The 17,385-nt window shown below is 36.8% G+C and overlaps 1 protein-coding gene across 1 annotated transcript in view; it reads left to right on the top strand.

The window, feature by feature from the left end:
* Positions 1-2,659: 2,659 nt before the first annotated feature.
* The window catches only part of LOC117409277 (cyclin-G-associated kinase-like), an 85,846-nt gene continuing 71,120 nt past the window's right edge, over positions 2,660-17,385 (top strand). Inside the window, exon 1 of the mRNA XM_034015063.3 lies at positions 2,660-3,183. Coding sequence (XP_033870954.3) covers positions 3,042-3,183 — 142 coding nt within the window. The 5' untranslated portion in view covers positions 2,660-3,041. The remainder of the gene's footprint in view (positions 3,184-17,385) is intronic.

Genomic DNA, 17,385 nt, shown 5'->3' with positions numbered 1-17,385 from the left:
AGGTGGTTTTGTGGGTGTTACGCTGATGGACTGTCTGTCTCTGTTGCGGCGCTGCCTGGGTGCTGTGTGAGTCGAGTTGTTTAAAAAAAACAACTGTTTAATTTGAGAGAGTTCTATTCTGTGGAATAATTTAGGAGTTTTATATACAGAAAAATGAAAAGTACCTAAAAAAAGATCGTCAACCCCCCGAACCCCTCTCTCTCTACTGTATACTGTAGTAAGAACAGAAAATGGTGAAAATTGTAGATTCAATAATGAGTGGACCAATAAATACTTATTTATTTTACCAACTGTACCGACTGCAAAGCCAATGTGCCAATATTGTGCAATGGATGTGTCAGTAGTCAAGGAATACAATATGAAAAGGCATTTTAAAATCAAATAAGGAGCTTTTGGAAATACGTATCCAGAGGGCACAGTAGTTAGAAGTTCAAAAGTAGAAGCGCTGATCTCTTCTTAAGTTATACTATTAATATGTCACATACATTTTAAAATGTTTGTAATGATACTCCGTTAAATTCTCACACTGTTCTGTTATTAAAGTACTTTTTTTTTGGTAAAATGTGTAAGTCTTGTTCAATATATGAACATTAAGTTATGTAATATTTATTATTGCTTAAACATGTGCAGAGTAAAATACACTGGCCTGCCTACTCCTAACTTTTTTCCAATCTGGCCCCCTTAAATTAAAATAAATAAATAAATAGTTGAAGAGCCCTGCTCTAACTCAGGCAACTCTGTCTGTCCAGGGTATACGAGAAACACATGCAAGCAGTTCTACAGCAAGTGCAGCATAAACCAGTCTGTGTTGTTGCAGATTAAACTACAGATGGGAGAGGGAAGTGTCCTGAACATTGTATTTAATTTGTAATTTTATGAAAACTACATTAAAAAAAAAAAAAAATCAATAGATTTTTAATGTAAACATTATATTTATGTTCAAATTATGTTGTTAGGGTCTGCTAAATAAACAAATAATTGTAACGCAGGAAATAATTGGAACCAATCGTGAGGGTCTGGAACCAACTCCCCAGTAATGTTGTTGACGCTGACAACCTGGGATCCTTCAAGAAGCTCCTTGATGAGATTCTGGGATCAATAAGCTACTAACAACCAAACGAGCAAGATGGGCTGAATGGCCTCCTCTCGTTTTTAAACTTTCTTATGTTCTTAATAAATCGGTAAATCGATATTGGTCATTTTGAAAAACAGAAAAAAAACAGAATTGGTCATTTTGAAAAACGGAATTTGCCATTCCCAAGAATGTAAAATCAAGAGCCCTACATATATATCTGTGTCACACTGGGTAGATTTTTCTACAAATACTATTTTAAAAAACAATAATGCCATACCATTAGTTAGGAGAGGCATGGTTCTATGTAACACGTTAACATCTAAGTTTAAACGTTAAATAAACTTATAATATACACATTTCAAAGCAACATATGCAATTTAAGGTATTAAAATGTTCTTACAATTGTATGTTTTTGTCATAAGCAAAAGTATATCCTCATGGGCAACAAGTGAAAGTTCTCCACGTTGTCTTTTTATTATTATTATTTTTTAAACTAATTTTACAATCATTATTCATGGCATTGGGGACATTTTTAAAGTGTTTTCTCCAGTCTTAAATAAGCTTCTTTTTTTTTTTGCACACAGAAAATTCACACACCCAGTAATCTAACAGAAATAAAAAAAATAACCCAATAAAATAAGCACAGAGCACATTTAAATATATATACAGACAGATTCATCTGACATATATGTGGAATGGTATCATTTTCACTTTCAGTAACAGGTGCTTGGATATGGGTTTTAGGAAAATACACCCTCACGCAATAAAGCTCTCTCAAGTTGTTAGTTTCTCAATTTTTAACACAAGTGGGATTTGAAACTTTGAAATGATGATATCCCTTGTTTTATTAAAAACATACAATAGTGGCAGTGGTACGGTAGTTTGAATTATAATCTTATAAAACACTGAGACTAAAATAAGAACCTTATATTAAAAGGAAAAAAAAACACTAACTTTTTAGGCATGTCAGTCCTGTAGTGCTGATTGGTTTATCACTGGTGGCACTGGTGCTGAACAGCCTGTTTTGTGGGGTGGAGGCACCTTGTACGAATTAATGAATTAAGACGAGGGGGCACGAGTCTATGCTGCCAGAAAATGTAGAACATCTGTTGCTTCTACAATGTGGATTCTACTTTCATGGAACACATTTCTACTTCATTTCAACCCAGATATATTTATATTTACAAATATAAACGCTCTCTCGCTCTGTCGTACTTTAAAATAATGTTTTATCATAACCTTTAGACACATTGGCTTGTCTTACCAGGTTTCTTTCGTTTACCTTCACTTATTTACAGCTAACATATAAATTACTTCAAGTTATTTTAGTGTATTGTTAATAGAGACCACTGCAATGTACACGCGTTGACTATAACTTATATATGCTTAGTACAATATGCAATACCCAACTTGAAGAAATCGATCATGAGACTTTCCCTGACGACGCCAAACGGTTCTGACATCATTTTTTCAGCCTTCCGTCAGCGAGATAGCCAGTCACATGACTTTTCTCATGACTTTTCATTGGTTGACTAATCGTATGATGTAAAGTTGCTTTTACAAAATCAACTCGTTTGATAAAGTTGCGCCTAAACGTGTAGTTTTTACGTTACTTTCTACAAAAAAACCCTCACTTTCTACAGTTCTCTGGCAACATGTAGCCGAGTATCCCCGCGGCTCAAGGGTTGAGCATGACGTCACGTGATGCGTCAGATCCTCACGGAAGTGTAATGAAGATAGTAACTGTTCTCGGCTAAGCAGAACATTAGGAAGAAGAGTGGGTGAGAGAGAGAGAAAATAAAAAGAAAAAAGAAACAGACAAACAGAGAAACAATGAAACAATAACAATTAAGGCGACGGGCAAAGCAATACTGCAGTTTTGAAACCGATCCTTTGGAATACATTACACGCATTTTTTGTCAAAGCAACAACAATCCGTTCTCCCCGAGGGGGACGCCGGACGATTATGTCCTTGTTCCAGTCGGCACTTGATTTCCTGGCGGGGCCCGGCTCTGCTGGAGCCGCAAGCCGAGACCAGAATGATTTTGTTGGGCAGACTGTGGAGATGGGCGACATGAAGCTCCGGATCAAGCGGGTGATCGCAGAAGGTAAGGTATTATGTAAAGGAATCTGTATTAGCATGCAGCTCAAGCCAGGTACATTGAACGAGTTTTTCATTAACGTAGTGTGGCAGGGACAGGTAGGTACACAGTGTTGGTAGTGGATAGTGAATACCTGGCCTTACTTTACAGTCACAGTACACCAGCATCGGTGTTCTTCTGGTTGCACCTGCCATTCAGGGTCTAGTTCTGCGTGGGGATCGGTTGATAAAACTAAACCAAAAAGCAGAGTGTTATTTTAACCACAAGCCTGTCGCTGCTTTACAATCCATTTCAAGAATATTTGCTTGGAAGTGATACTTATACGTTAGTTTAATAGTTTAATAAAGTCAGCTATGATTACTACAGTTTAACGCTTAAAACGAGCAAGTACAACCCGAGGAGAGTGGACTCGGTGTATTCATTCACGAACCCTGTTTTGTTGCTGGAATTTTTTGTTTGTTTCCTTACTATAGACTCGTGTGCTTTATGTGATCAAATATATTGCATATTATTAGATTACCCTAGTCCCTTCAGTGCATTACAGTAAAAGGAGCTTGCAAATCTGGACTTTTATTACCTAAACGTTTTCCTACCTAGTTTTGGTATTTAAAATACAGTAACACTAGAAGGATAGCCACAACAATGACCCAGTTTTAAGTTCAGCAACTATGGAGCCACAACATGCTAAATATCAGATGCAACAAAAAGACACCAGTTCAGGCAATCCCCTCAACTGAATTGTTTACAAACCCACTTCACTGTTGTACTTGGTCTTTTATGTGTGCACTGTAGTATAATTCTGCTGGATTTTACTTCATTTATATTATTTTTAGTGTATGAATGGATTGTCCAGACATTTACAACCGCGTCAGAGCTGGTTGGACAGGTTTCCAGTTGTTATGAGATTACGCTGGTTCAATAAACAAAATGTAGTATTTAAAGTCCTATATTTAGCTGACTTTTGTTAGAATTTTTTTTAAATTATGCTGTGTGCTAAAACCAGTAAAACTTTTAAATTATCAAGTATATTTAAGACTTTTACCCTGTACACATACTTCTGGGGGTACGAAGCCCAAGAGAAATGCAAAAATGAAAGTAGGAGAAAATAATGATCTTGAATATATTTTTTAAACAGTATTCTATCTCTAAACCACTGTGCATAAATGTTTCATTTTTGTTTTAGCAGCTTAAAGGTTAGTATAGTATAGTTTTAAAATGATCGTCCCCCTGTATGTATGAGCGATTTAGATTGAATGGATTTCCACTATGATATTAGGGAGGGTGAAGCAGGTGTCAGGCAATTCTGCCTGTGGAGAATTCTGCTCAGTGGTTTGTGTTGTTCAAGTTATAAAATGTTATAGCTAACTTGAAATGTTCAACTGTAAGAGCTGAAAACAATTAAAAAGGTCATAATTAAGCAAATTATCAGTTCATATAAAGGTCTAGTTATGTAATTGAGAGCTCAGTTGGAATGAAAACCAGCAGACAGAGGGGGTCCCGAGGACCAGGGTTGGGAACCACTGCTCTAAATCGCTCCTGGAAGAGCAGTAAAAAAAATAAAATAACAAGTGCTCTGGCTTTTCTGTTCTATACCACATCATAGATTGTTATTGCTGCGTTACCTGTTTGACAATGTGGGCAATAATCCTTACAATATCATTGCACTAGAACAGACATTTTGAAAAGAGCTTTGTAAGGATTATTGGCCACATTGTCAAACAGGTAACGCAGCAATAACGATCCATGATCATAGCAACACATGGGGACTTATAACACTATTTTTTAGAAACCTGCTACTTGCTCTTTAAATGGCACACAGTTATGCTGAGATGAGCAGTAAAAGGTAACATGATAAACATTTGCAGTGCAAACTACTTTGGGTTATTTAGAGATTCCCAAATACTGACTTTTGATTCTGTCCAGCCTGTCAGTCCCTAACTTGTGCCATAAATTATATTAAAGAAATGTGTTAATCAGATTATTCTACCTTTTATTGCAACATTCAGTAGAGAAAACATGTAAATGGGAACCTTCCGGACAGAAGAGGTACAGTTTTTAAAAGGTTGAAAACCACTGGTATAAAGAAAATCACTCCTAAAAACCTCAACCAACAGCAGCATAAAGGCAAAATAGGTTTGATGGCAGTAGTTTCTTCTTAGGGTCCTGAAAACAGCCAACAGAGAGAAGTAGTAATATCAAATGACACCTGCAGTTTGTTTTTAGATTGGCTGGTGTGTGTGTTGCTGGTATATACTGTTGTTAAGTCAAACTAGTATTTTCGATAAGGAGTTTATCAATTAAACAGTCGAGATACTGTATCTGGACCAAGTTGGAACCAAATAATTAGCACCCTGCTTTTTAAATCAGTAGTACCAGTACCATTTTCACTAATTCCCCCTATTGTCTTAAGAATCGGCCTTCAGTAAAATTAGTTTGCCTCTGTCCCTAGGTTTGGACTCTTCAGTTAAGTAGAACACTGTACTTTTAATGGGAATTTTTAATTGTTGCATCTAATATGCAAATACTTAGAGGGTTCATGAATATGTTTCCTTATAGCCTATGCGGGAAACACAGTTTATGTATTTATGTTACAGATATTTGTAGACCATATCTGGATCACTGCCTACTGTACGTATCACCTTTAAGACTTTCATTACTTCATATTATACTTAAGAGTAGAAGGTTTTAAAAAGCAGAATTTTCCTACCCCAATAGTGTCATTACCATTTTTACTGCTTGTGTAGCTTGACTTGAAAAACATTTCCTTGAAAAAGTCTTGAACGGTAACATATAGAACGACCCATTCCTCCATGTTGGTCCACAAATATTGCTGTCTTATATTGGACAACTTGTGCCATTCTGCATCACTGAAACTGTGAAAAAGGTGAATTACTTTTTTTCTGAGAGCATTGGCTCTCTAATCTCAAGATGATTTGAAGCAAAAAGGGGCAGTGAAAAGGTTCCTTAATCTTATTAAGGGTATGGAAATTAAATTAAAACCTTAGACTGTACTTCAGTAAAGGATTCATGTTCTAGTAATCTACTGACTGGCCAGAAAATAGAGAATGCAAGTACAATTACAATTCCCCTTATCATGTGATCCAGTAGACTTGTATAAGCATTGTGAGATGCGTGCAACTATTCAAAAAACATTATTGGAAACCTTTCATCATGGATTATTTTTCCGATTATTTAAAGTAATTGTAGCATATGTAGCTAATGGAAGTGCAAAATGGAATTATTTTGTTAGCTACAATTCCAGTTAATCATCCAAAAAGACATTTATTTAACTTGACAAACCAGGAATAAACAGCTCTGCTAGGGGCTTGTAAGGAGTCTCTAGTTTATTTGTTTTAAATTTCAGTTGATGCTATTTCCTCTATAAATTTTACCCCCAAAAAGTTCATCTTTTGTTAGGTGGGAAAACTGCTCACACCCAACTTCAACAAAATACTAAAGGCAAAAAAAAAAATAATAATTTGAAATTAGTTTGCACATCTAAAATGTGGTGTAGCACACTATTATAATTTTTAACCACGTAAGTGAAAACTGTCACACAGCACCATTCAGAAGTACATGATCTACTAGCCTTGTTTGAATTTTGCACTGCTTTCATCAGAAGTAAAAACGCAGCCGAACAGCATAACTCGGCAAGTGTCGGAGGGTTTCTTTGAAATCTGTCTGCTCTCCTTTTCATGACCAGCGACGGATGTACAGTAGCACCTATGTATTGCGTGGGTCAAATGGTCAAAACCTTGTAATTTAGTAATTGAGGTTATCAGAATCTTGGTTTGATGTGACCAGTACTGACAATATTTATAAATTCTGTTTTAGTTTTTTTTAGTAAAGTATGCATCTTAAAAATACAAAATTCATAGAACGATATTGTGTCCAAGAAGTTTTTAAAGTGATCACTTCTTGTGCCTCAGTTAAACCCATCTTATAATTCAGTGGTTAGCACTTTGCGTTTTAACAAATCAAAACAAGCACTAACATATAAGCATAAAACAGTTTTTGTTACAGGTGATGAGGAGAGCCTTCTGTGTCATCCAGCAGCAGCACGGACGAAAATATCCTGACAGTTTCTGCTTATGAGACAAAAAAAAAAATGCTTGTGCTAATGTATATTTTAATTTAGACATACGTGTGCGACTAGAAATTCCTAAAGGTTGACCAAACAAAAACATGATTTTTTTTTCACCTGAAAATACATTAAAAAAAACAAAACAAAACAAAAAAAAAAACCTGTCTGATCTAAACTCTCAAAGCTCAATCGTAATGTACTCTGGGAATGTAGTTTATTGGTGTCAACTGCCCACTGTTAATCACACATTAAAAACTACAAATCCCATATCGCTATACTACCATAACAGGCAAGTAGCACATTCTGAGGAAGATGCTACCAGGTTAAATTGGGGAAAAAAATTATAATTATGTTGATGCAAAAGTATTGAACTGCACAAGTGTTATGAAAGGAAGGGAAAAAAAGATTTGTAGATATTCAACAATAAATTTGAGCAATTTTTTTTTTCTGTGCCCCTAAATATTTCAGTGCGCACCTAAAGTTAGCATTGAGCCCTGCCTACACCAGATCACAAGACTCTGATGAAAAATGCTGATAAGTTTTTCTGTTTTATAACTACCTATGCTTAATATTAAAAATGCTTTGATTGCGCGTTTGTTACGTTTTTGTTGCGCATGCTTTATTTTTGGTATCTTACGTATTGGACACTATTATATTAAATCCCGCTAATAATTGTTGGTCACAGCTTACTGGTGGATCGCGGAGCCCGTTGAGATCCACCAAAATGGATCACAGTGTTTGGTTTATTGGCCACCATTGCTCTAGATCAGGGGTGTCAAACTCCGTTCCTGGAGGGCCGCAGTGTCTTCTGGCTTTTGTTCCACCCAAGCTCTCAATTACTTAATTGGTCTAATTATTTGATTAACTGGGCACATTTAACACTTCTGTTCTGGCCTCAAAATGTTTCACAGGTAGTGTACCTTGAATCAAGTGCATTTTTTAAATCCTCAAGTGTAAAAGACCTTAAAACATATGAAATATGTCCAATTGAACTACTAATTAGATCAATTATGTTAATTGAGAGCTTAAGTTGGAATGAAAACCAGAAGACCCTGCGGCCCTCGAGGACTGGAGTTTGACACCCCTGCTCTAAAAACATAACAAACAATAATCACAAATGTGATCGTGATTTTTTTTTTTTTTTTTTTTTTGACACGGCAACAGCTCTTAATAAAGGCAGCCGAGAAAGATGCCACCTATTGATGACAGCACACTAGCTAACCTAAAATGTACAGAAATGTAGCACTGGTTCAATAGTTGTTTTAGACACTAAAACTGAGCATGAAAATGCTCCTCCAGTAATATATAATAGAAATCACACTGTGTTACACTTTTGTTTTGAAGTTTTTGGCTAAGCACATGTGATATACAGGTATGGTCAAAATATATGTAGTAGAGAATTTTAACCAAATTAAATGTGGCCTTCGTATCATTTTGCAATAGTTGTGCTTTGATTTCATATGAAGTGTTTTTGTTGTTACACTAGTGCAACTCCCAGCATCAGGTATTTTGGTATATATCTTTTGGCTGTTGTGGTCAGTCAAAACTCTTCTTTGCTTTCTGTGTAAAAGGAAGTTCAACTTTCAATATGCTGTTTTTTTTGTTTTTGTTTTTTTCCAGTATTTTTTTATCATAGAGAAAAATGTCTGGTTGTTAAATAGTTAGTACATTTTATTATTAGTACATTGATTCTATACATTTCTTCTAATATCAGTAGAACAATGCATTACAAAATAGCTGGAGTTGTAGAACAAAGAATATTTCAGTTGGCCCTTAAAGTTTTAGTTGGCTAACAAATTTTGGCACCCCCGAAGATATATCCACCCCCCCACAAATATATAAATAAGCTACTAAATTGAGAAATGAAACAATGGAGCACAGGATAGTGTAGGTTATTCAAACATGTAACTTAAATAAAAAATATATTGTAGTGACTTGCTAACTGGGTAAGTGTCAACATGAAGGAGACAAACTATCCCTGTAGTATCAAACTCCACTCTTTATTTTACAGCAACGTGCCTGTCAGCCGTGTTCAGAGTAGCTCTGACCCATTCTCCTTACACTATACATAAACATATTTACAGAAGTGTGGACTGTAAAACAAACCCACAATGCTGAAAACACTACTCTATTCGGAAGCCCCGAAGACTGGAATCTCAGCATGGAGCCGGCCAAGAACACTGCCTGTGGTTGCAGCCTGCACATGTGTATCCCTTACTCATACTCTTGCTGAAAGCCCCTTCCAACTGCCCCCCCCCCCCCCCCCCCCCCGACACACCCTGCTCCTATCACACCTGTATGGCATAGACAATAGCATGGAATGCAGATCGTGGGTGTCAAAGTATGCTTCTGATATCAATGAGGAAAAAAAAAAAGTCAGCTGTGTCCTTATACCTGAGTGTGGAATTACCTGGTGAGTGGCATGAAAAGGAAAGGGAGCTTTTGGAGAATGCAACTACAGAGGTATTTTACAGATTGAGCCCCTGGGCGCTGCAGCCCTTTGCCAGTGTTGCTGAGGATAGGGCACTTAGCTGAACACATGTAATGGAAACATTCTGACATTGCAAGTCTGTCACGCTTATCACAAAACACAGTCATTTTCATTCAAATTTGGCCTTCGGAGCAATTCAAATAATTTTGTGCTTAAGCATATGAAATTTGCGCACGTGCACACATTTGTGTCTAATGTTTATCATTATCGCAGGCATTAGCATGGCTAATAAGCGAAGTATTTAAAAGGGCCATCACAGATTCTACTGAATTCAAACAGATGTATCTATGCTGTGCTGTTTGCTGGGAAGTGAGGTTATGATTTATCTACTTCTGTCTCCATAATTTTGACAGGTGTCACACAAATATGAGTACATGTTACCTATTCTAATTAATTTACATTTTTTTACTTTCTTGTTTTCTTTCTCAGTATTAGCCGTGATCCCGCTTATCAAACCGCTATTGCTCTGTGTCTGGACTGATCAGATTTTTGTAATGTGTTTTTTTTTTTCTTTTTTTTTTTTTTTTTTTTTAAGAACTGTAGGTTGCCCTGGATAAGGGCGTCTGTTATAAGAAAATACATAAATACATTAATAACAACAACAATAATTAATAATATTAATAATCCAGCTGGAATCACCTGTTTTTATAGCATATATATATATATATATATATATATATATATATATATATATATATATATATATATATATATATATATATATATATATATTCAAATCTGGGGTGCAATTAATTCAATTTATATAAAACAGGCTCAACAGGCAATGGAATAAGAAAGGAGCACCTTTCGTATATTTACATTCAAAACGCTGACAAAATGTACCAATACAGTAATTAGTAGCCTAGCCTACTACCATATCAGTGTCTTTGATATTGAAATCTATGTGAATGCTAGGTAAGGAGGTGCAAACTGTTGCTTGATCGATCTAGGGTTGATATACTGCTGTATGAGTCTATTAAAGTAAAGCTTCCCTGCATTATACAGGTAGCTGTTTAGTATCTGCCGGCTCGGTCTATGTTACATACCGACGGTATGTACTATGATACCGTGCTGTACTCTTGATTCTGTTTTGGGAGTTTTTCTTTCAGCACCAAGAAAACGTGCTTTTGAAAGTGATCAGTTTTCTTTCGGACCAAAAGAACGGTCATGATTGCAGCTTCCCTGTTTATTTTTTAAACATGTATTAAAACTAGTACTGCTGCTATCACAGTCATTCTTTTGACTATAATCATTATATAGATGTGGACGGAACCTTGTAGGATCGCTGGGTGTTTTCCATTGTTGTAGTACCTCGGAAAGCGCCTGCATTTCACTTCAGTGATTGGGTGAGTGAGTTCTGGAGTGTTGTGCGCGGAGTTAAGGCTTGCTTTTTAAAAGCGTTATTTTGTGCCTCGCAAAATTGGTTTTGTGCTTGGCGCATACTTTCGAACATGGCAGGATCTCAAAGTAGTCGGCTTCTCCTGGGAAATTGCGCTATGCATACATTATATTTGAGCACAGCGCAAAACGGATTGTGGTACGCAAAAAGAAGTTTTGAATATGGCACATTTTGCACAATCACGCATACCGGCCATTTGCGACGCACATAACCCTCTGCACTTTGTGCAAACCTTTCGAATATCTGGGCCTAGATGTTTGTCACCATAGTCAATAATAATTTCTTTCCTTGTCTACAGCTCTCTTCCCAAGTACACGTTCATCTTGGCTACTCTATTTAACCTGGCTTTAGCATTGGTTAATCAGAAAACATTGATTTGAATACAGCCTCCATGGTTAACCTAGATCATTTTTTGTCTGTTGGAACATCTACATATCTCATCTTAATTTTCCCACAGGTTGGATAGCCAAGCACAATGCTGTAGACAAGCATACAAATATTATTTTGGCATGTTTTTTTTGCGTTTTTCAAGATGAAATAAAGGCCTTATTGTTTTAAATTCATAATACATAATGTAAACCCTTTTTGCTTTCTAAATAGTCTCACAATACAGGATTTATTTGCCTAGTCAGATAAAAAAAAACAAAAAAAAAACTGTTATACAGTTACTAGAAGTTATCCTTCTTTCTTATATTATTTCCCTTTGAACCCCTGCTTGAGTGCTGTTTTTTTCCCCAATTGCAAAGATGTGTGAAGCTACAGATCTTTGTAGCTTGACCACAAAAGCTGGGTTATCCTTATTCTCATATCCTGGTTACAATGGGTATTTCAGTCAACTCTGAATAAGCATTCCTGTATTGACTTGAAAAAAAGCTTCAGTGTCACCTGAATTGAACCAGACCAGTTCCATGAAAGGAGTGCCACCATGTGAACAGGATATCCTTTGTATCCTCTTGTATAGAGAGCTTTTTTTAAGAAGCAAAGGCATACATGTCAACAATAAGGGAGCTTTTGTAAGCTGAAATCTTAGTGGCCTGAATTGAAGTGAATACCTACATAAGACAAAGGCATACAACTATTCCATATTATTACTTGGTAGAATGATAGACTGTGATACAGTCTCCTTCTCATTGATTCTAAAAAGGAAACGTATCAAACAGAAAAACAACCATGACATGCTTCACAATCAAATTCTGTCTTGGTCCCTGTGGTTCTTATTGTACTGTAGTTGTAGGTGGCTGATTTGGCAGCAGCCAATGCTTTGTAAACAGGTCCACTGTAGTTGCTTTTGAAAGACAGCAAAGCATACACAGTTGGTGTTGTTACTTTCATCACAAAACAAACCTAAAGGACGCGCTATGTCACCTACTTTATAACAAGAAAAACTCTCCATTCAGCAAGCCCATCATTGCATTTTTTATTTTGTATTTAAATGAAATTTAAAAAAAAGCCAAAATACACAACATGGTATTGCAACGTTATTCATTACCGACAGATCAATAATGACACTGTCAGTAACATTTTAAATTAACACACTAGTAATGTATATAAACACATATTATTCCTGCAATTTGTGAGTCTGGGAACATGTCTACTACAGATTTGCTGAACTTGTCACAACATGTAAAGGTCTCTGCTTATGTAACTTTCTTGATCCCCGTTTTTTCTTTGACAACGAAAAGTGTTATTAATTGAAGCGCTGGTTTTCGTAGCGTCGCTGGCTGGCTTTTTGGTGTTTTTGTGATCTGCCTTTTCCAACGTTGCTGCTGATTATGTGAGAATATGTTGTTGTCCAAGAAGCTTGAAATTTGCATCAATTTTTTTGTTTTATTTTTTTACCGGGCGGGCTGATCGCACGCGAAGCCATCGTCGATGGTCAAGTATGTGAGCTTGCCTCACGCACTGAATGCACGCCTGCCACAGGGCTCCCCTGGGTCCTAAACCCTGCTAGGTACAGATGGGGATTGCAGTAACCACAGACCGTACATGACTTTTGCAGAAATTAAAGGTTAGCTGACATAAAAAGATTTAACAGTAGAGTTTTGAGCAAAATATGGGAGAAAATCTGTCCCGGGAGAAGTGTCTAAAAAAAATGGGAGAGTCCCTGCAAATAAGGGAGAGTTGACAGCTCTAATCTTGATGGGTAAATTCACATGTATCCGTGTGTTTTTGTGCAACGGGGAGGGGGCAAGTAGATATTTCTAGTATGTTGTCCCTTGGACAACAAGTTTTTCAAAGATTGCAGACCCCTGTAGGTACAAAAATGTAATAAGTGTTTGGGGTCTGTGGCAATGTGCTCCGCCCCTGTGTGCATTTCTGTGTTGTATGTTGCGTGTGCTGTGTTAATGTTGGTGTATAGGCATTGGTACATGGGATATAAACGGGTCTGTGTTTCACGTGTGATTTAAAATGTATAATTGTATTTAGGCACGGGATTGCACATCACTTCACGTGCATTTAAAGTATATAATATGTGAGCACGAGGTTGCACATAATTAATTCACATGCTGGGATTCAAGTGAATAATTAATTAGTAATTGAATCCCAGCACAACAGTATATATAGGTGCACGTTTCACTCACTCGGGGTTGGGTGTTCGGTGAGTAGTGAACGGGAGAGAGAGAAGGAGAAATAAAGTTAAAGATAAAGTTAAATAACAATTGCTATCGCGTGCTGGTAGGACCAGCACGATACTTGTTTGTTTATTTACTCACCGTGTTTGTTTGTGTGTCTGTCCGTGCACCGTTTAAGTGTTAGTCCGTTTTGTTTGTCTGTTTTATTTTGGCATAAAGTGCCGTGTCCTGTCTTTTGTTTTGTTAAAACCTTTTATTTTACAATAAACCGGCGCAAGTAAACGCCTTCATCATTTCATTTCATCTGTCTGTGTGTTATTCATTTCCTGGATCTGACGGCACCACTCAGCCAGCCGTGTGACAGGTCTTATGTTTAAAATCTTAATATGTAGATGTGTACCCCTACTGTGAATATAACTTGTAAGATTTAGATTTTATTTAACATTGAACACAATCAATCAATTTGATTTAACAGGGGCAGAGATATAGCGTTGTAGCTTGATGGGTTCACTAAATTCTTCAAGATACACAAAAGGTTCCCTGTGACCCCACCTCACCTCAACAAATGTATAACATACTTTAAGGAAATGTTCCTTTCAGTGCAGTTTTTAACACATTTGCTAGTAAATTTAAGTAACATACCAAGAGTACAACTATAAGCAATATTTGAGAGTTATTCAAATATAAAAATAGCGTCTGCCTGTTTTTTTCCACTCTTTCTCTATAAGCTGAATCCAACTCCTGATGTACAGGTGTGTTAGTTTGTTGCATCACAGATACGAAATCATTGCCAACTGTTACTGCTGTTTTGTGGAATTCTGATTTTTCTGTGTATAACCTTTTTTTTTTTTAAAAAAACAGTGTACAACATTTTACAGCTATTTTTCCTCATCTAACATGTTGTCCCATGATGGCTAACTGGAACACCGCTGCAGCAGGGTGATCCTGGTTTCATACCTTGATGTGTTTTTTTGTTTTTGTTTTGGGAGGACAACATTATTTCCCTGCACTACACTCACTGAAAACTAAATCCATAAATTAATTCATAATTAAACAAATTTCCATGAGCTAATCGGTCTGTTTTATTTTAAAGTAATAATAAAATATTGTACAGGTAATTTCATATATAAGTATTTAATTTCTATCATTATAAACATATTTGGCAATCTTCATGTTTTATTAGTTTTACAAATTGATGAATTGAGCATGTCCAATAAATAACTAATATTGCTTCTGTTCAAATCTATTTAATATAGTGTTTTAAATCTAAAAAAATGTAAATATTAAAGCAAACTAGGTTAGCAAACTAAAATCGAAAGAAAAAAAAATACTTAAGTTTGTCTTGAAATGCTTCTGAACAGTAAACTTCACTTTTTTTTTTTTTTTTCATACATCCCAGCAAGTACTGTACACGCTTGACCACAAAGTTGACTCAGGAATAATTTTATAAATTACACAAGACGATTTTCTATAATCCTCTAATACCTTAGCAACTGGTGTTTTTTTTTTTTTTTTGGTTGTTGTGACTTTACTAGATTGCTACATTTAAATATGAGGTTCATGCATTAAGAAAGCAGCATCACTTATTTGCTAGTTTACAAAAAATGAAAATAATAGGGCTCCCGAGTGGTGTGTCCAGTAAAGACTCCGTGTGGAGTGCAGGATGTGCCCTATAGCCTGGAGATCGCAGTTTCGAATCCAGGCTATGTCACTGTTGACCGTGACCGGCGGTTCCTAGGGGGCGGCACACAATTGGCCAAGCGCCGCCCAGGTAGGGAGGACTTAGGTCGGCAGGGCAATCCCACGGTTCACCGCGCACCAGCCAACCCTGTGGCTGATAGAGCGCCTGCGGGTCTGCAGTTGAGCCATTCAGATCTGTGTTGTCCTCCTGCACTATGGGTCTGGTGGCTTCGCTGTGGATCCGCAGAGCAAAAAATGACGGATTGGCAGGAACATGTTTCAGCCTCCGTTGCCGAGGGGTTGCAGCGGTGAACCGGAGTAAAAATAATAATTGGGCATTCCAAATTTGGGAGGAAACTGGGGTAAATTAGACTAAATTAAAAAAAAAAATGTAAATAATACCTTAAATTGAAAAGATTAGTCTGTGCATTGCCAGGGGCTCACTTGGCAGCCACTTCTGGGTTTCTTTGTAACCAATTTTTCCCACAGCTAGCCAATCAGAAATGATAGGGGTGGGATGTAAACACTTTAAAAAATGTTTGTGTGTAGGTGTTAGACTTCCGCAATTCAGTTTTGAGAAATGCCTGGCTCTAAAAATAGACCTATGTTTTCTAGCAACAGAACGAATGTAGTAAAAATAAATAAATAAAAACTACTTGTCCGACGGGCTAAGTATAACGGTAAAACTTATTGTCCCTCACACAAATGTTGTTGTCCGGGGCGTCGGGTGATTGCACATCCCTGATCTAGTAGCCCATGTTTTCAGTTGAGTCCAGCCAGTCAACAAATACCCTTCAGCCACTTTTCTCTAAATTTGTGTGCTTTATTTGGAGTGGGAGGAGCTTCCCCTGCTTGATCACCTGCATTCTCTGTCATATTACCTGACAAACCAAGACATTTTGACAGGTCACTTTGAGTTGTACGCTTGCTCATATTGACAGTATTAATGAACAATTCTTTCTAACAGACAGGTGCTTTCATTACTATTTTTTACAAATTGAGGTCCGCAAAAGCACTTTCACATAAAAGGATTAAGTCCGTAGTTTTACATTTTGGTCCTCATGCGAACTGACGGACCAGTTATGTTTACAAAGCCACTTTGCAGTGCTTTCTCAAGAAGGGCTGCCATCGTTGATACATTAAAAACAGATGCTTCTACGTGCAATTTTTTTTTTCAGGGACACGCAACACCTCATTTTAATTTGGTTCTGAAAGTTTTTTCCACAATAGCAGCACAAACGCCTCATTGATTTTTATAACCACCATCTTTACCCACGTAGGGTTTGTCGGGACTCACGTTTGCCATTGTCTGCATCCTTGGGACAAGTGTGTGTCCGTCTGACACGGGTAGCACCACAGCAGATTATTATAATTTGTATTAATTTGTATTAATCTGCTGCGTTGTGTGAGTTCGTGCTGCAAAGTTCTGGAAAACAGGGACCTGGGAATACTTGGATCAGAGCAGACTGAACCTATACTGAGTTGTGCCTTTTTCACATGACCTCCTGTGTACGGTTGCTTGTTTTGCAGAAATACATTTCAGGCTTTCTTGTTGACTGCTTAAAGCATAAACAATTGTGATTGAAAGATGTTAGCTGCTGCTGACAGAAGCTCAGAAGTTTAATGGATTTCTTTTTGCTGTATATTTATCTGTGCTGTGGTAATGCTGCTAAGTTTAAGGGTAGACTGGTTGCTTGTCAGTTCTTGGCAGAATTGTTTTTCAAATAATCATTGTTTACATCTCCATTTAGCCAATTATATTAAATATGAGCTCCCCTTGAGTTAAGTTTGACATATTAATTATGTTGATGCAGTTTTAAGAAATGTAACGAAAGCAGGACTTCACTTCCCACTTCCCTAGAGCTTAGTGTTCTTATGTTGAATAAGCAAGTTAGTTAGTTTGGGCAACTCAGTAGAAAAATATAAGCAAGACCAAAACATGAATTCTGATTTATGAATTTAAAAACCTGATTAGGTTCTG

This window comes from Acipenser ruthenus, chromosome 2 (assembly GCF_902713425.1).
Source record: "Acipenser ruthenus chromosome 2, fAciRut3.2 maternal haplotype, whole genome shotgun sequence".
NCBI lineage: Eukaryota > Metazoa > Chordata > Actinopteri > Acipenseriformes > Acipenseridae > Acipenser > Acipenser ruthenus.
Note: the sequence above shows the minus strand (reverse complement) of the source record. Positions and strands in the feature narration are given on the sequence as shown.